Here is a 21,030-nt window from a genome sequence, read left to right as displayed (position 1 = left end):
GATGACAAGAACGACACCATCCACACAGTCAAGCATGTAGGTGGGTCAGTCCTGTTATGGGGGTGTTTTGCGGCTGCAGGAAACGGCTATCCTGACTATGTGACTGACACCATGGATTCTTTCAGGTATCAGGCCATTTTGGCATGAAAAATGTGATGCCTTCTGTATATAAATTAAAGCTTGGTGATCACTGGACTTTCCAGCAAGATAACACCAAGGATACATCCAAGTTGTCCAAAATCTGGTTCAGGGATATGTCGTGGAATATCCTTAAATGGCCCTTTCAGTCCATCATTAAAATCCCACTGCAAACCTTTGTTGGGATTTCAAGGAAGCAGTGGCAGCACAGAAACCAAAGAATGTCAATGAGCTGGAAGCTTTTGCTCATGAGAAATGTGTAAAAATTCTAATAGAGAGGTGTCCGAAGCCTGAGAACACTTACCTGAAACATTTATTTGCTGTTATTAAGGATAAAGGATGCTTCACAAATGATTGACTTTGGGGGTTGAATATTTTTGACATGAGATCTGTGGAGATAATTAGTTATTTTTTATTTTAAAATTTGGGTAAACTGAACTCTTTGTTCTCAAAATGTGTATTAAAAACTTACTTTGACTGTTTACTGAGGTTTTAGTTGATGTGTTTTAATTCACATCACCAGAATGTATTGCTGGTCAGGGGGGATGAATCATTTTGATTGCAACTGTATGTACAGCAGAGCAACAAGGCTTTCACGCTGTAATTGTATTGGAGATAAAATACAAGTTTAATGTGTAAAGCTTTAAATAATCTTGCCTACCATTTTGGACAACAGACTTGAAAAACCTGCAAATGTTTGTGAATCTCTCCCCACAGGATCTGTTTGATATCATTAAACCAAGTGGGGATGGACGAGAGTTGCAATTACATAACATAATTTTGGTGAGATGAATGCCACATAATCAGCAAGTCTAACATAACTATGCTGAATAAGGAAGGAAGGAGACAAGAGAAGAGAAGAGAAGAGAAGAGAAGAGAAGAGAAGAGAAGAGAAGAGAAGAGAAGGAGAATCTGACAATATGACGGAAAAATATTTCCACTTTCTAAAGACTACACCTCCATCCACAGGAAGTAGAAGCATTTGGAACTTGGTATTTTTCACTTTGTCTCCTGGGGATAACTATTTTGTCACAGCAGTGTCTCTCTCATTACTGCTTGTACACACACACACAGATACTGTAAATTGCAGCTATCACTTGCTAACACTCCTACCCAAGCAGATACGGTCAGTACACTTACACTGACAAAACAATTATTGAGCTTGTTAGTAATGGTAAAACGTAACTCTGTGCCATGCAACACAGCTGATAAACGGACCTACAGTTTATGTAGCCCAAAAATTACCGATCACTTTGGCAAACACGCACACACTCCCTCTCTTTCAAACACACACAGACATAAATTTAAAACCTTGTTATGTAGTTCTCAGCTGTCTGCTCAGTTGTGCTGCTCTGACAACTGCTGTTCCAATCAAGCAGTGCCAAGTTTATATTCATCTAAAACCACTTCCATGAACATAAAGAATGAAAGTGGGAGGGAAGGAAAGAAGGAATAGTAAAGAAAGGAAGTAAGGAAAGAGGGAATAATGAAGGAATAATTAAAGAGGAAAGAATGAGCGAATAATAAAAAGGAATGAATACTAAAAAGGAAAAAAAGAAGGAAGAAAGAAAAGTAGGATGAGAAAATGAAGAATGTAGTAACTAAGGAAGGAAGGAAGGAATGATAAAAAAGGAGGGAGGGAAAACAGGAGAGAAGGAAGGTAGGAAGGAAGGAATTATAAAAAAGGAAAAAGAAGGAGGGAGGGAAAACAGGAGAGAAGGAATGAATCATAAAAGGAAAGCTGTAAAGAGGGAACAAGGAAGGAAGGAAGGATAGAATAATGAAAGGAAGGAGTTAAGTAGGAGAGAAGGAAGTAATAATAAAATGAAGAAATGAAAATAAGAAATGAAGGAATGTAGGTATAATAAAAGTAAGAAGGTAAAAAGAGAAGAAGGGATAGTGAACTGCAGGAATTAATAAAGGAAGTTAAAAAAGAAAGGAATAGGAAGGAAGGAAGGAAGGAATACTAAAAAAAGAAAAAAGGAGGAGGGAAGGCAAACAGGAGAGAAGGAATTTGATAATAAAAGGAAAGAGGTAAAGAGGGAAGGAATAAAAAAGAAAGGAAGAAGTAATAAAGGGAAGGAAGGAAGGAAGGTATAAAAAGGAAGGAAGGAATGAAAGAAGGAGGGGCAGAAAACAGGAGAGAAGGAATTTGATGATTAAAGGAAAGAGGTAAAGAGGGAAGGAGTAATAAAAGGAAGGAAGGGAGAATAAAAAGGAAAAAAGGAAGGAGGGAAGTAAAACAGGAAAGAAGAGAGGAAAATAAAAGGAAGGAGGTAAAGCGGGAAGAATGAATAATAAAAAGAAAGGCATAAGAAAAGGAAGGAAGAAGGAAGTTGCAATTACATAACATGGTTATAATTTTGGTGAGATGAATGCCACAGAATCAGCAAGTCCAACAGAAATATGCTGAAGAAGAAAGGAAGGAAGGAAGGAATAAAAAAGGAGGGAAGGAAACCAGGAAAGGAAAGAATACTTAAGTTGAGATAAAGAAAGAAAGAAAGAAAGAAAGAAAGAAAAAAGGAAGGAAGGAAGGAAGGCAGGAATAATAAAAAAGGGAAAAAGGATGGAAGGAAAACAGAAAAGATGGGAGGAATAATAAAAGGAAGGAGGTAAAGAGGAAAGAAGGAATAATAAAAGGGAAGGAAGGAAGGCATAATAAAATGAAGTTAAAGAGGAAAGAAGGAAGGAATATTAAAATGAAGGAAGGAATAATAAAAAGAAGGAAGGAAAAATAAAATATAAAATACATTTTAAACCTTGTTATGTAGCTCTCAGCTGCCTACTCACTTACTCTGACAACTGCCGTTCCTATCAGTACCAGGTTTAAATTAATCTAAGATGTAACTTCCACATTTCAGAGGCACAGGAATATCCTGAAAGACCTGCCATTGTTTGAAGTACAACAACATCGACTTGACAAGAGACTCACGAGTATAAGAGACGAGCAGCTAGACTTTCTTTAAAACAGAGACCAAACAAAATAAACAGCTTGTGCTGCCAAAAACACAAAACAAGAGCAGATGAAGCTGTCCAGATGGAACAAGTGTGAAAGTGCTACTGAATGTGAGATACTCTGCACTTACTGGTGGTGTTGTATCGGACCCCTAGGAAGGTCTCCGGACAGGGACGAGACACCACTTCTCCAGCACTACTCCTTGGCCAACATGTCCCAATGCCATCTATTGAAGTGTTACAGAACAGACCTGAGAGGAAGATAGAGAGAGAGAGAAGGAAGACTTTGAGATTGAAGCAGTTGGTGTTATTATGTAAATGTGAAGAAATATTGAAAAACTGTGGCATAGTGGTTTGCACACATGCTCTGACACATTAAGATGTGGCACTCATGCTGACAATTTCAGTTCTAGAAATGTCCTGTTTCTAAACTCTAAATTACTGTGAATAAGTGGCACAAAAGCCAATAGAAGAGAAGAAATGCTATGTACAAAGTAAGAAAGCCCATGGTGGGAGCCCATTTGCATCCAATAATATACAGTAGCCCCAAAAAGTATTCATATATTTTTAAGTGTTACTTAAGAATATGAATTTGATAGCAAAATTAACAAAATATCACTTCACTTTTCTGAGAAATGTACTTTAGACCAATTGGTCTCAAGGTCATTTTTAGTAAATGAAGTCAGGTCTCCTCAAGTTCACACAGGTGAAGTTAATCACATAAACTATGATCATGTATCATTAACATTTGACAACTAGTGTCCAGTACCTTTTTGTTCTTTCTTTTTTCTATTGTTAAATATTTTATCACCATACAAACTTCTTATTGTGCTTTCGTTAAAATAAATGCCCCTTGGTTTATTTTTTTATTTTTTTCATTTGATGTAAAACATTCATACACTTTAATGTATGGCCTAAGTGTCCAAATACTTTCTAGGGCCACTGTTTTAACAGGCACATCATCTTCAAAATTTGCACATATTTTCTGCACTGACTTTTGGAAGAAATCTGTGGAATTTGGCAGAACGGATCCAAACAAAAAACAAGAGGAGAGGGATAGGTACAGTTGTGCTCAGAAGATTGCATACCCTGGCAGAAATTGTGAAATTATGGCATTGATTTTGAAAATATGACTGATCATGAAAAAAACAAACAAAAAAAAAAACAAAAAAAAACGGTCTTTTATTTAAGGATAGTGATCATATGAAGCCATTTATTATCACATAGTTGTGTGGCTCCTTTTTAAATCATAATGATAACAGAAATCACCCAAATGGCCCTGATCAAAAGTTTACATACCCTTGAATGTCTGGCCTTGTTACAGACACACAAGGTGACACACACAGGTTTAAATGTCAATTAAAGGTTAATTTCCCACACCTGTGGCTTTTTAAATTGCAATTAGTGTCTGTGTATAAATAGCCAATGAGTTTGTTAGCTCTCACGTGGATGCACTGAGCAGGCTAGATACTGAGACATGGGGAGCAGAAAAGAACTGTCAAAAGACCTGTGTAACAAGGTAATGGAACTTTATAAAGATGGAAAAGGATATAAAAAGATATCCAAAGCCTTGAAAATGCCAGTCAGTACTGTTCAATCACTTATTAAGAAGTGGAAAATTCGGGGATCCCTTGATACCAAGCCAAGGTCAGGTAGACCAAGAAAGATTTCAGCCACAACTGTCAGAAGAATTGTTCAGGACACAAAGTAAAACCCACAGGTAACCTCAGGAGAAATACAGCCTGCTGTGGAAAAAGAAGGTGTGGTTGTTTCAAGGAGCACAGTACAACGATACTTGAACAAAAATGAGCTGCATGGTTGAGTTGCCAGAAAGAAGCCATTACTGCGCCAATGCCACAAAAAAGCCTGGTTACAATATGCCCGACAACACCTTGACATGCCTCACAGCTTCTGGCACACTGTTTGGAGTGACGAGACCAAAATAGAGCTTTATGGTCACAACTATAAGCGCTATGTTTGGAGAGGGATCAACAAGGCCTATAGTGAAAAAAATACCATCCCCACTGTGAAGCATGGTGGTGGCTCACTGATGTTTTGGGGGTGTGTGAGCTCTAAAGGCACGGGAATCTTGTGAAAATTGATGGCAAGATGAATGCAGCATGTTATCAGAAAATACTGGCAGACAATTTGCATTCTTCTGTACGAAAGCTGCGCATGGGTCGCTCTTGGACTTTCCAGCACGAAAATGACCCTAAGCACAAGGCCAAGTTGACCCTCCAGTGGTTACAGCAGAAAAAGGTGAAGGTTCTGGAATGGCCATCACAGTCTCCTGACCTTAATATCATCGAGCCACTCAAACATGCGGTTCATGCAAGACGACCAAAGACTTGGCATGACCTGGAGGCATTTTGCCAAGACGAATGGGCAGCTATACCACCTGCAAGAATTTGGGGCCTCATAGACAACAATGACAAAAGACTGCACGCTGTCATTGATGCTAAAGGTGGCAATACACAGTATTAAGAACTAAGGATATGCAGACTTTTGCCATGTTTTGTTTTATGATTGTGCCATTCTGTTATAACCTACAGTTGAATATGAATCCCATAAGAAATAAAAGAAATGTGTTTTGCCTGCTCACTCATGTTTTCTTTAAAAATGGTACATATATTACCAATTCTCCAAGGGTATGCAAACTTTTGAGCACAACTGTAGAACTTTGTCAATGATGGCTGTTCCAATTTGCAGAAATCCACAGAGCTTTCTGCGGAAATCTGCAGGCATAAATTCCATGTGTGCACATGCATATTAGCATGTGTTCTTTTTGTAGAGAGACTGAACATTTACTCAATACCTACAGCTTTCAATTGAGTTTGACAGCTCCAAATTTTTCATATTAACTACAGAGTAGATCGTTTAACACTGGTTATTTTCTATGTGGTATCTCACTTTTTTCATAAGTATTTTTTCTTTAGAATCCGGAGAGAAAACATATTTAGAAGAGCTGACATAAGCACTTATGTCTATTAAGCACTTACAGCTATTAACAGTGATGGCTGTACCGTAAATAGCAAGACTAGTGGGCTTCTTCAAGATGGCTCCAATTAAAGATTTCTATCTCTTTATCCATCTTTAACTTTGTTGCTTTCTTCTCTATGTTTGTACTAGCTGAAGGGAACACTTTTATCATCTAAATTGGCCTCTTTTCCAGTACTTTGAGTTTGTCCACATTCAATTTTATTGTTTTAATCGTGATGGATCTGTGGATCCTGGCGAATGTTAAAAAAGTGTTTTAAAAAAGTGTTTTAAAGGATCCTTAATCCTGCTTGGAGACTTTCACATTTATCTCTTAATCCACTGCATTCAGGATATATATATATATATATATTATTTTTTGCTTTTTATAAATCATCTGATATGATATGTGCCTGTGTTTTTTAGATCGATTAAGCAACCCTTTCATACTGGGAGCATTTTAAATGCACTGATTTCATCATAATACTTCAAACGGAATTGTGATTTTTCCACTTCAAATTTGGTCTTGTGTTTTGCAGATTGAATATGACTTCCATGCATATATTTTCTATTTATAGAACAGACAAAAAACAAGACGTTTTGACATTTATTGTAGATACTTCTGACAAATCATTCCCAGCATATGATTGACCTTTTGATGGAGTGCATGGGGAGTAAGAGGTTTCAAATTTTGTCTTCATTTTAAGGGCAACATGATCACATGGGAGGTCTGCATTTTGTTTCCGATACTTCTGGTATCCTAGGATCGGCCACATTATGCAGACTCACTGACAAGCAGCATTTCCTATCAGACATGTTTGCATCGGCTCCAGCATGTTTACCTTCCCCTGTCAGCAGTGTGGGAGACTCGGGTTCAGATACTGCATTGAAACTAGTAAGTGATCGCATTCGAATTAGGAAGGCGTGATTTGGAGGTTGAATTTTTCCCTTTTTTTCTCCAATGATGGTTAGGTCTGATGGTCATCTTCATTGTATTACTGCCTGTACAGCTAAAAACAACTTGCTTCAAAACTTGCTTTTGCACATACACCAAATCACACTTACCGCTTTGGCCACTGGGGGCAGTGTTTCGAACTTTGGTAAGCACAGACCAATTTTAGCTAAGAAAAGTCAATCTACTGTTTCCGATTTCACTGTGAGATCAGTCTGTTAAAGGAAAATAAATTACTGATTCCATGATAAAATGATTCACGTGTACACACAGTTAAAGAAGATTGCTTACTGCTTTTGCAATTGTCATCTCTGATTTCACTTCTGAGAGGTTGTAGAATGGTGTAAACATTGCACATTCCAGCAAAATGAGAAATAGTCTTTATTTCTTTGAAACTGTATCAGAATTAAAACGTCTGATTTTGTATTTTTCCTGTTGTGACAACTGTAAAAGATTACAAATTAATTGCAAGCAAATACTAAAGCATTTGTTAAGACTGTTGTGACCATTGTGGATCGTTCATATATGCATAATTAGAATTAATTGTGAAGTTTAATCTTCAATACTGGATTTGTTATTTCAATCAGAAATGGAATATTTTCTTGCAATTTCCACTGTCAAAACCACTGGCAGTAATAACATGTGTTGTCTCTGTTTGCATTTTCCATGTTTACAAATTTATATTATAAAGACTTTAGATGTACACTTACCTGTTGAGTTTGTGGGACTGGACGTCAGATTCCACAGGATCAAAGTTCGAGCTAGGAAAAAAAAAAAAAAAAAAGGAAAAAAAAAAGGAACAACTTATTTATTAATCTTAAAGTACGTCTTTTCTGAAGTGCATTTTTATTAATTTTGTTCATTTTTATTATTACTATTATTATTATTTTTAAGTGTTCTTAAGTGCAGCTAGAATTGCCATATGGAATGGATTTTTTTTTTTTTATATATATATATTTCTTGCTTTCGAACTTGTTTTCGAAAAAGTTTCCAGAACACTACCATTGGAACATTGGTTAAGTCCATGTTGATTTGTCTGGATAGTTGGTATGCGCAAACAAACAGAGCAATATTTTGCCACAGAGCCACAGTGTTTTCACTTTATGGGGATTTTAACCTAAAAATGGCTTACTTGTAGTTGTCTCTACAAATTAAGATGGGATAGAAAAATAAACAATTAATTGTGGCAAAAAAATTTGCTAAAAATAAGCTAAGCTTAATCAATCAATGTCTTCTATGCAGAAATAAATTTATGGCCTACTACTGTGGACCTTTCGGGTCTAATATAACACAACACCTTTATAGTGTACAATGACTGGTGGATGATGGCAGTTCTTGTGGAGTGTGTCACATTTACAAACACTCCCACCCTCACTCCTGCATTCATCTCACCAGAACCTGCCTTCAGATTTAATTTACGGCACACATTTCCTTCGGTTTCTCACTGACAATGGATCAAAGCCCATCGATACTATCTATGTAAATAAAACAGGGAAGACAAAAAGTTGAACTTGCAGTGCAGGGCTGTTTTTAATAATATTCCTGATAAGCTCCCATGACCACATCCTCTCTGAAGTCTATCATCTAAGATCAGCAGGTCAAAGCATGATTGTATTGAAAGAAACCAAAACAAACGCAGGGGTTCTCTGTGCTTTCGACCTGATGTCTGGAGTTTGATTATTTCGTTTCAGTTTGTACTGTATTTACTAAAGGCAAAGATATAATCCCTGTTGAAAAGACCAGCACAGCTTCAAAACAGCATTCACTACATGACCAAAAGTATAAGGAAATCTCCTTCTAATTAACTTTATGCATTCCTAATGCTATGGCACACAATGACATCCTAAATCTAGACAACTGTGTGCTTTCAACTTTGTGGCAACAGTTTTAAGTGATAATATTTAATGGAAATGTATGCTGGTCTAAGCTAGTCTTTTCAGCACGGATGTGATTGATGCCACTGAAGGCAATTTATCATTGTTGTTTTGTGTTTGTTTTTCTACGAAAATTATATGATTTGCAAAGCCTTTCTTCGATAATTTTAGATGTCTAAAGTAGATTTAAACAAACAAAACAAACAGAATAAGAAACAAAAATCCAACTTAACTTTCCACTTTCGTCTGTTTGTCCGCAAATTGCATTTATTAAACATTTGAATCTCTACTGTAGAGATTTGTGTTGACAAGGCCTCCTTTTGCCTATCACATCATGGTTGAATTTGTTTCTCTATTCTCCCTCCTGACTGCTGTTCAGTGAGATAAAACAAGCACACATCTATTAATCTTCTTGCTCACAAAAGTGATGGTGAGTTCGTCTGGCTCCATATGAGCAAAACACATAAAATCCTAAGCTAGCATGTCACTGTGTCTGCCCATCCTCCAGCCCCAAAATAAACTAGTGTATAGGCCTGTTTGAATCATTCATAATGGATAATAGCAGCTGTGCTTTCATGTTTTTTTAAGAAATGGAAACACTCCAAAACAATGTATTCTCAGAACCGTGCAATAAACACGTTAATTCGAAAATGAGGATCCACCCAATAGATGAGGTTTGTTAATTTGGCTACGCAATGAGGCCCACTGTTGTTCCTTCAAATGCAATTCATCCTGACAGCCTTGTTTGTATTTAGTTTACAGATATTATGAGAATATCATGACTCTCAGGAGATGTGTGAGATAACCAAATTTGATCTCGATGTGCTTGATAAAAGCTCCTTGACATCACTCTCAGGACACAGTATCCATTCTTGGCTGTGATCTACTCGAAAATCCCTGTTTATAGTTTGGGTTTCAAAATCATGACTTATGTGAGTTATGTAAGAGTATTTTAAGTTATTGAAGAGTTATTGAATACATATCCTCATAACGCAGTCCTGAGCTGAGAACCAAAAACAAGACGTGCAACCCCTACTGTGTAGTTTGCTGTCTGAGTTCAAACTACATGTGATATCAGTGCAGGGTCTAAAAACTTAATCGAGTGGTGGAACAAAGCCAAGGCCACACGCAGTTCACAGTGTGGACAAACAGAAATGTTTGTGTGCAGATATATTTGTCAGTGTGAGAGAAAGGGAGAGTGTGTGCATGCATGTGTGAGAATATATAAACAATTTATTCACAGTACCATGTTTAGCCTTTTCTGTGATTTATTTTGAGTTCGCTTGTGCAAAAAAATCTTACTTGAGCTCCCTTACATAACTTACAAAGGAAATATTCTTTTTGCATAAAAGCACAGAGCACATGTTTCATGAATAAAAGAAGTCTAAGTAAAATGTATAAATGTATAGGGTTAGTAAAATGCATAAAAATAAACTTGTAAACTATTTATATGGTGCAAAGCCTAAATACATTCATGTTAAAATATTAACATTTAAAGTGATGTTTCTATATTGTGTAATTCCTTTGTCCCACTTGTGGCCCAATTGTTATCTCTTTTGAAAGAATACACGTGGGAGTTTGTTGTCCAGATGTCAAAATGAATAGTAACTCTTTATAATAACTACATGGTTTAAAGTATTTGTAAAGCATTAGTTTATATTTAATTGATCATTTATAAATTATTGTTCCTACATTATTAATGCATTAATAAGCTACATATAAATAGTATGTTATTTCTTTTCACTTTAACAAATGATTTATTATTGTTTAATAAGTTCATTTATAGGCAGTTTGATAATGTTTTTTTATTTTTTTTTTATTATTATTATTATTTATTTTATTTTTTTTATCTTTAGCAAACAACTTGTTAATCATACCTAACTGATGTATTTTAGTTGATGCAAACGAGTGTTAAAAAAAGTGTTTATGAGAACATTAAGAAAGCATAAATTCATAGTTAATAAAGATATTAAATATGTAATGAATCGGATACACATTTCTGCTTTATCCGTTTATTAATGTTTTAGGAACACTTACTATTAAATCAATTAATGCTTAATAAAGGTCTTAATAAAGCAATTACTAATGACTAGCTAAGCATTTTGTGAGGCCTAATCTAAAGTGAGAACTACATATGCCTAATTAAACATTTATTAACATGGTTTAACAGTAAGGATGACCAGCTGGCCCGGGGCCAGTGAGAGAGTTTCACCTGTTCAGGCCAGTACTGTGTTGTCACTAAATCTTCCATTGATCTTGTAAATGTGTTGTACATGTGTCCTAGTCATATTAAACCACAGCAGCCTACGATTTAATTTAAGAAATATCCAGTTCTCTTGTGTTGCATCCTTCAAAGTGATCTGTGAAGGCACTGACCCACTAAAAACATCACATTATGACTTCTCTAATCTGTGTATTAGATTACAGTAAGCGAAAATCGTATTAAATACGTGCAGCACATTCCAGATTATTTATTTAATGAAATTGCAGCCTCTTACAGTGTAACAATCAAATGACCATGTAGCGAACTGCTTATCCAGAAGTATGAAACTTCCATCAAACAGACACAGAAACTGACACAGTGATTCATACAAATAAAAGTTAGGTTTAAATGGACACGTGAAATTGAATAAATTATGACAAAAAATATATTATTACTTCATAGTAAAATTGTATATTAATTTTAATAATAATAATAATAACAATTAGTAGTAGTAGTAATGGCAGTAGTATAAATATTATTATTACTACTATTATATCAGGAATAATTATATTTAATCAAATTTCACAAGAAAGTGTTCTGTTGTACTGAATTTACTGTAAGTTTTTAATTTATTCAGTGATTCTCTGTTGTGCTCACGTTATTTGACAAAAAAATAATTGTTTTAAATTCAGCCATGATGTTACTGAAGCACATTATTTGATAAAATAATTTCATTTGAGAACCTAATTCTGAATAACAGAATTAGGAAAAAAATATTTCATCGGGTCCTATTTTTTTATGCCTTGCAAACTTAAACATTTGCTTTTTCTTTGAGGTGCTGAGTGACTCCAGCCAGGTCTCCTAAGCAACAAAATTGGCCCAGTTGCTAGGGAGGGTAGAGTCACATGGGGTAACCTCCTCGTGATCGCGATTAGTGGTTCTCGCACTCAATGGGGCTCATGGTAAGTTGTGCATGGATTGCGGAGAGAAGCATAAGCCTCCACATGCGGGGAGTCTCCGCGGTGTCATGCACAACGAGCCATGTGATAAGATGTGTGGATTGACTGTCTCAGAAGCGGAGGCAACTGTGACTTGTCCTCCACCACCCGGATTGAGGTGAGTAACCGGGCCACCACGAGGACCTACTTAGTAATGGGAATTGGACATTCCACATTGGGAGAAAAAGGGAGAAAAAAATAATAATAATAAAAAGTTGATGTATTGAATATCTAATTTAGCTCATTGAAACTTGTCATCAAATTGGTGATTTAACTAAAAATGGTTTTCTATGAGAGACAAATGTGCCTTCCTGAAAGGAGCGCCTCCCGGCCTAAATCCTGAAAGCTGAATTCTTTGTTGATCAGCATTCAAATATTAGGACATTTTTGTCATACTGCAGACATTTGTACATTAAATACTGTGCTTGTTTTGTCCCTTAGATACAAATCCGCCCCTGCAATCTCTGGAAAATTATTACATAAAATAACCTATTCAGTAACCACAAACTACTGTTTTTGTTCCATCCGGCTCAGCGCTGAGAAAAGTAGCATGTACGGCGTGACAACGTCGCTTGCACACTTCAGCAGCATAGTAAGGACATTTTTACTAATGAAGTGTAATAGGCACTGAATTGGCAAAATATCATTTAAAGTCAATAATATTACGTTACATGCTCTTTCCTATTTTTTATTTATTTACATTTTTTTGCCATTTCATCACTGTCATGTGACTGTCAAGTGGTGACGTGCTGGCTTTTTCCAGAGCGTGTGCACAGACTGTTGCGGGATTTTTGGACTTTCCTTCTGGAATCGGATTACATTTACTGAAATATTTATAGTAGGTCCACTGGTGAAACTGAATTAATCAGTCGTTTTAATTGGCAATAATGAGAATAAGTCTGCTTATAAAGCTTATTAGGATGGAACATGCTAAAGTGAAATTTGAGCAATTAGAGGATCTCTTTTAATAAACTGTGGATTTTCCTCTCTCACTATTATTCCTGTACTTTTGTGTGTGTGTGTTTTTTTTTTTTTTTTTTTTTTAAGTTTAGTGTCTGTTTTGAGCTTTGCGATTGAGATGCTGTGGAGATGGTTATTTCACGGCCAAGTTTTCAGAGTAATGGATCATTAATAAATGTTTAATTAGGCTTATAGATTTCTCACTTTAGATTAGGTCATGCAAAATGTTTAGTTAGCAATTAGTCAGTGCTTTATTTCGACCTATATATTAAGTAATAATTGTACTAAAATATATGTAATAGTGTTACTAAAACAGTAACAAATACATTAATTACATTTAAAATGTAAATCCAGTTAATTACATATATTATTTATTTATTTACTATGAATTCATGCCTTGTTCATGTTAAAAAAAAACATTATCAAACTGCCTATAAATGAACTTATTAAATGATAATAAATTATTTGCTACAGTGAATACAAACAAATAACAAACTATTTGTATGTAGCTTATTAATGTAGGATCAATAATTTATAAATGATATATTGACTATAACTAATAATAAAATTAATGCCTTACAAATACTTTATACCATGTCGTTATTATAAAGTGTTACAAAATTAAATAAAGAAAAACAGTAAGAACAGCTTAGATTTATTGAAATGTTATCAGGAATTTATTATCATAACATATTTTTATCTAAAAATATCTTAATAAAGCCTAGAACTACAATAGTGCTAAAGCCACAAGTCTGTTCTTGTTTTTTTTTTCAAAACTGAGGATGAACTCCAACAATTTTGTGAAACTTTTCCCAAGACTCTGATATATCTTTTTTTTTTCAGAGACTAGAAAAGGACATCTGAAATCTTATGATTGAACATGGATTCTATTTACGAAATAAAGATGGTAATAGGTGCATGTTATAGCATGTTAGTGTAATGCTGAAGGAAGTCACGAGAGCAGGATCTAGATGCAGCTTAATTTAATAAAAATAGACAAAGTACAAAAACAGGGTAAACACTGGAACATGGAAAGACTAGGAACAGGGAACTAAAACAAACGTACATAACACAGGAGCAAAACACATAACAACTGACAACGACTGGGTAGAAATCAGGGCATTATATACACAGGGGTTAATGAGTAAATGAAACACAGGTGAGAACAATAGGGAACAGCTGGCAGTGATGAGGGCAGGGAATTATGGGAAGTGTAGTCCAGGGGAAACAGATGACAGGGGCAAAACACAAGGCAAAACAACAGTGAATCACTGAGACCAAGGAGACCACCTCAGGGTAGGGACTGGATCAGGAGGCCTAGTTGGCGGCCACAGGGCTGAAAGAGTTTCAGGAGTCCTGGGTGGCGACCACAGGGTCAAGATAGGGTCAGGAGGCCTGGGAGGTGGCCGCAGACTAGAGAATGGAGCCGTGGAAGACTCTCAGGGCGGAGCCATATTTAGGCGGAGCTGTAGGAGGCTTGAGGGGTGAAGCCATGGTAGATGGAGCTGTGGGAGGCTCAAGGGGTGAAGCCGTGGAAGGCAGAGCCGTGGGAGGCTTGAGGGGCTAAGCCGTATATGGCAGAGCCATGGCAGGCTCAAGGGGCAAAGCCATATATGGCAGAGCCGTGGCAGACTCGAGGGGCAAAGCCATATATGGCAGAGCCGTGGCAGGCTCGAGGGGCAAAGCCATATATGGCAGAGCCGTGGCAGGCTCGAGGGGCAAAGTCGTGGAAGGCAGAGCCATGGGAGGCTTGAGACAAAGAGTCCTGGATGACTGGGAAACGACCTGGAAGAGACTAGGGAACCACGAACATGGGAAGAGACTAGGGAATGAGTTCTGTGGTCATGGGCATGGGCAGAGACTTGGGAACGACCTCTGTGGTCATGAACACTGGCAGAGACTCGGGAATGACCTCTGTGGTCGTAAACACTGGCTGAGACTCGGGGACGACCTCTGTGGTCCTGAGCATGAGGAGAGACTCGGGAACGACCTCTGTGGTCGTGAACACTGGCAGAGACTCGGGAATGACCTCCATGATCGTGAATATAGGCAGAGACTTGGAAACAACCTCCGTGGTCATGTACACAAGAAGAGACTTGGGAACGACCTCCGTGGTCGTGGGCATGGGCAGAGACTTGGGAACGACCTCCGTGGTCGTGAACATGGGCAGAGAATCAGAAACGACCTCCATGGTCGTGTATACGGGAAGAGACTTGGCAGGCGTGGGTGCTGGCTCGCTGGCCGTGGCAGTCTTGGACGCTGACAATTTGTGAGGTAGGGTCTTCATGGCCCTACGCACCGACATCAATGGCAGATCATTCAACTTGGAGACAGGGGCCTTGGAAGGCTTCGAGACAGGGGCCACAGGAGGCTTGGAGCAAGGAGTCGTGGAAGGCTTGGCTGTGACATGACGTGGAGCAGACTCAGACTTGGCTTTGACATGGCGTGGAGCAGACTCAGGCGTGGCTGTGACATGGCGTGGAGCAGACACAGGCGTGGCTGTGACATGGCATGGAGCAGACACAGGCGTGGCTGTGACATGGCGTGGAGCAGACACAGGCGTGGCTGTGATATGACGTGGAGCAGACACAGGCGTGGCTGTGACATGGCGTGGAGCAGACTCAGGCGTGGCTGTGACATGGCGGGGAGCAGACTCAGGCGTGGCTGTGACATGGCGGGGAGCAGACTCAGGCGTGGCTGTGACATGGTGTGGAGCAGATTCAGACTTGGGTGTGACATAGCGTGGAGCAGATTCAGGCGTGGGAGGCTTGGAAGCCAGGTTCAGGGTAGGGAGATGAGGATCCTCTGAACCGAGAGTGTCTAGTGTTAAACTCACGTATTCCTCCCAATTGTAGTCTCCTGTCTCCGGCAAATCCCTTATATTCCTTAATGGGTAAGTCCGCCTGGCTCAACTGGATAAAGCCGCTAGGTCCATCTTGGTCAGTTGTTCTATAATGTTGAAGGAAGTCACGAGAGCAGGATCTAGATGCAGCTTAATTTTAATGAAAAATAGACAAAGTACAAAAACAGGGTAAACACTGGAACATGGAAAGACTAGGAACAGGGAATTAAAACAAACATACATAACACAGGAGCAAAACACATAACAACTGACAACGACTGGGTAGAAATCAGGGCATTATATACACAGGGGTTAATGAGTGAATGAAACATAGGTGAGAACAATAGGGAACAGCTGGCAGTGATGAGGGCAGGGAATTATGGGAAGTGTAGTCCGGGGGAAATAGATGCTGGGGCAAAACACAAGGCAAAACAACAGTGAATCATGACAGTTAGCATAACTAAGCCAGAGATGGGAACTCGAGTTAGATACTCAGACTCGAGTCGCACTCAGGTCGCATTTTAATAGACTTCAGACTCGACTCCAGACTCGACATGAAATGACTTCAGACTTGACTCGACAAAAAGGAATATTGTGACTATTTAAAAAATTACTTGAGTCTTTAATTTTAACTATTCATATCTTAAAATTAGAATTTGTGTTTTATTTGTATGGTTTTATTACATCTACGTCACATTTCCCTGTGTAGTGTTGGGTTGCCACCCTTCCTGTAGTAAAGTATGGGATCATCCAATATTTAAAGATGAAAAGTACTGATTCAATACAGGACGTGATTTGTCCCATATTTTAACCTGGTCAGATGGCATCATGGCGAAATCATGTTGCCTACTGTGCTAAAACGTCCTAATACTGTGGCGGATGTGATAAGGGACCATCTGAAAAGTCCACACAAACAACAACCGCTATCGCAACAAACAACCCAAACATCAACAAACAAAGAAATGGTCCAGGGTGAGGGCGGGGTCCGGAGGCCGCGACGCGCTCCCCTTCATGTTCAGTGGCAGGAGGGTTGGCATCCTCTGTGGTGGCCTTTCTACCCAAGGACTGCGGCGAGTGTTGGGGTTGTGGTGGCCCGGCATCCATGCCTGCCAGCAGTGATGCATACAGTACTCCCCGGCAACTCATCCAAACCATGCCGAGGGAGCGGGTCCACCAGTGTGTGCACACAAGGAGACAGAATCCGGCTTCCCGAGGAGAGACACAATCTGTGTTTTAATGGCAGTGGTGATGAGGCTTCACTCGCATCAGGTGTGCCTCTTCACCCACTGCCCAAACGAGGCTCATTAAGTTGCACCTCTCCTCCCTCCTGCTCACTCCTGTTTTGAGCCTGGCTGAAGGACGGCCCTAAGAGGCTGGGCAACTATGACGAGAGGGAGGGGAAGGATGTTCTGCCCCGGCAGCACCTCCTCCCAATGCTCTTATACAAACATGGAGTTCGGAGCCGGAGGTGCACACTCTTTAGCCACCAAACACAGGAATTCTACTTACTCAACCAGGCCCCTACCGTTGGAGTGGGCATATAGGAGATACTGCACCAGGCCAGATCACCCCCTCGCTCGCACCCAGGCCGAAACAGAGAAAACACGGGTTAAACAAGACAGCCTCAACCAACCGCAGGATAAATGCTTAATAAGTGCCACTTACCCTTTTGGCGGTTTGGAGGCCATACCTGTAGATTCTCCACTCCTGGCTTTCCATCTAAACCACGAATGAGAGGGCGAGTGACATCACTGCTGGTGACCAACTGCGTGGCCTCTGCTCACAAAAGTGCCCACATTCTCCACCACTGTGGCGGTTTAAACAAGAGACAGACACAGTGAGTGTGGCATCAGGCTGCAGAGGGGTGTTTATTTAAAATAATAATAAACAGAAAATGTCCAGAAAGGGGGAATTAGAGTGTTAATTTGGGAATGTGTCCACAATAATGGAGAATCTGGTATCCTTGTGGCTAGACGGGGCTTTGTGAAGTATGGGGAGTGTCCAAAGTATTGGTCTAGGACATGGGTGGGGTTCAGCGGCCACAACGCTCTCCCCTCCATGGTCTGTGGCACAAGGAAGACGGCTTCTGTGGCGGCTTGTCTACCCAAGGGCAACATAATGAGTGGCAGCTCATTATGTTGCACTTCTCCTACATCCTGCCCACTCCTGTTGTGAGCCTGGCTGAAGGACGGTCCTAAAAGGTGGAGCAACGATGATGAGAGGGACTGGCGGGTCGTTCCGCTACATGCTAATATACTGATAATCTTCTAATGATCTGTTAACCGTAGCAGTCATAAATTAATCAGTCAGCTGAATTTGAGAACCAAATCAGTCCGTTTCTTGAAAGAATCATGTTTGCAAACAGGATCAACTGATTCATTTACTTTTATGGCGCCTTTTGTACCTTTTGGAGCTTCATAGCTCCAGTTCTCATTCACTCTCATGATATGGAAAAAAATGGTCCAGGATATTCTTAAAAATTCACCTTTTGTTTTCCACTGAAGAAAAATGTCATATAGGTTTGGAATGATAAAAATAACATGAATGATGACAGAAATTATATTTTATAATATAACTATTCCTTTAAGCAGAGAAAATTCTATGTTAGACCTATAATGTAGGGAGATATTGGGCACAGTTGGAAATGACTCATTCTTCTTTAGAAACTGCACAGACTCAGAGCCATAACTCGACTAAGAGATATTTTCTCATGAACACATAGTGAGAGCTTTATCACATGTTGCATGATTGATTGTACATATTGTGTGAAACCCCCCACAGCCATCATACAGAGGGGAAAAAATCCATCTAACAACACAAGCAACTGCAAACTTGTGTACATCATTACCATGACTACGTGTCAATTGTTGAATGGGCACTTGATACTTTGGTGTTAATTACATTGAGTTAGCTCTGTGTTACAGCTAATCACAGGTTTCCTATAAGTATCCTGAACTTTACACAAGCTCGAATCTGTGAATGTTTTGATATCAAAATTACCTTTCATAATGCCTGTGCAAACAACCATAATAACAGAACTAGGGATGTGCGAGACTAGTCGACTAAACGGTTCTGATGCTGCTAGTCGACACTGGAATTACTAGTCGGTTAATATTTCCCCCCATTAAACTGATCATAATTTCTACACATTTAAGTTTGGCTTTATATTTTTACAGAGGCTGCTCTTAAATTACTGTCATATTAATGTTATATATTTTAAATAGAATTAATAATACAAATATTATTTTAAAAAGAGGATATCTGGAGCAGATACAGAGTTTAATTTCACCTCAGACTGCGTGTGCTTCTTCCCTCTCTCACTCGCGGTGCGTGCAGGAAAATGTCCTCTCGCTAGACAAGCAAACTCAGAAAAGTAGTAATGAAATCACTTTGGTGGTGCGGGAATCGGATTTCCAAACATTTGAAAGTCCTTCTGGATGTTTTCACATTTGAGTCTTCTTTAAATCTGTGCATGCTTGTACGTTGTCCACTGAGCAGGATTTTTCAAGTGCAGGGTAGTCAAGGTGAGTCAATCATATCTTTCAATGGACCATGTCGACATGTTAATTTTGCTCATCAAAAAAATTATGCTTTTGAGTAAGTAGCCTAGAAAATAACTGTTTCAGGCTAGGTATGTCATTTTTTAATCTGCTGATTAAGAAGGTTATTTTCAACAAGGTGCCGACTGCTGAACATGTTAAACTATATTTATATATAACTATTTATTCTGTGTGCACATCATGTTTAGAATACATTAGGTTTATTGTAGGCTACATCATGTGCCTATTTTTTCTATCCTATGGCCTTTTTTTTTTTTTTTTTTTTTTTTTTACATCGTAACTGTTATTGGTTGACGTTCTTTACCGAACAGCTGTCATATTAGATCAATGGCTAATGCACGACTGCACGTAGTGAAATACGCACAACTTTTCTCTCTCATACATTTGGCTTAGTCTACCTGTTAATTATTTTCAACAATGTCCTGACTGTTTTAATATGTTAAGTAACTTTTACGTGGTGAATTCCGTTTAGAACAGGCTGGGTTGCTCCATTGATCCTGCACTATTCATTCAATTGTTTTCAATAAATATGCCTGTTAAATATTCACTAATGTTGTTTCAGTGAATGCATGTCATTTTCTATATTTAATGTACAATGATCATAATTCAAGACGAGCACCTCGCAGATAAATGCCCCTTTTCAGTAGAATTTAGCATCGGATTTGGAATAGATTAAGTATTTTAAATGGGTCGCATAAACACACTTTTTTTTTTTTTTACCATTTTCTGAAGGTTGGTTTCTCTTTAGACTAGCTGACTAGTCGGTTACAAAACTTAGTTGTAGCGTACATCCCTAAACAGAACATGACCTCAGATGAAATCTGAGAACCTCCACTCCGGATATCTTATCATCAGCATAATTAGTGTTAATATTTCATACTCATTATGACACTGTAATCAGATTTGTGTTAATGTTAGAAAAAAAAGTCATTTTTATGTGCACTACTAATTGCATGTAAAACTCTATAGCCAGACTCTTTAGCCTACCCAGCTTTGTGGAGGATAAGCATCTTAATTATCAGTCATTCAGTTTTACACTCAGTGTGGTGCCTTTTACAGTGTCATCATGTCATTCACCAAGATGGAAAAATAGACAACAAAACCCATCAGTTATAGATAGAATGAACTGGCAAGTACTTGTTTATGCTGCTGAATGCAAATTGTTTTCAGCCAATGAGTTAATTATGCAAAGAGACTGCCAAAGTGAAGGATTGCAATGTGAAGATTCACTATAAGTCAATGCACAGCTCTGGCATCATTCTACAAGCAATCAGTCTGATTTACCCTCTCTGGACCAATTTTGAAAGCACATTTTGGTTGATTTTGTTGTTTTTTGTCATATTTTAAATGTACTATGTCTGAATTCCCTGCTAGGTGGAAATGTTTCTCTTCACATATAAAAAAAATGAAAGCTATCAAAACTGATGTTTCATTTATGCAGTGAGGAAATATTATGATATACAGTATATTTGAACTGTCAGTAGATATTATCTTTTTGTTGAAAAATATATAAACTCAGCCCACTTGCCCCAAATCATTTTTTTTTTTTTTTCCATTTGACCTACTTGTTGA

General features: G+C 38.4%; 1 protein-coding gene across 1 annotated transcript in view; it reads right to left on the bottom strand.

Annotated features, from left to right (window-relative positions):
• The window catches only part of LOC127450521 (corticotropin-releasing factor receptor 1-like), a 265,090-nt gene that overhangs the window by 150,487 nt on the left and 93,573 nt on the right, over nt 1-21,030 (bottom strand). Inside the window, exons 3-4 of the mRNA XM_051714734.1 lie at nt 7,732-7,782; nt 3,225-3,344 (exon numbers count right to left, since the gene is read on the bottom strand). Coding sequence (XP_051570694.1) covers nt 3,225-3,344; nt 7,732-7,782 — 171 coding nt within the window. The remainder of the gene's footprint in view (nt 1-3,224; nt 3,345-7,731; nt 7,783-21,030) is intronic.

This window comes from Myxocyprinus asiaticus, chromosome 13, assembly GCF_019703515.2.
Source record: "Myxocyprinus asiaticus isolate MX2 ecotype Aquarium Trade chromosome 13, UBuf_Myxa_2, whole genome shotgun sequence".
NCBI classification, from domain to species: Eukaryota; Metazoa; Chordata; class Actinopteri; order Cypriniformes; family Catostomidae; genus Myxocyprinus; species Myxocyprinus asiaticus.
The sequence above is the reverse complement of the archived record's forward strand: the minus strand, read 5'-3'. Positions and strand labels throughout refer to the sequence as shown.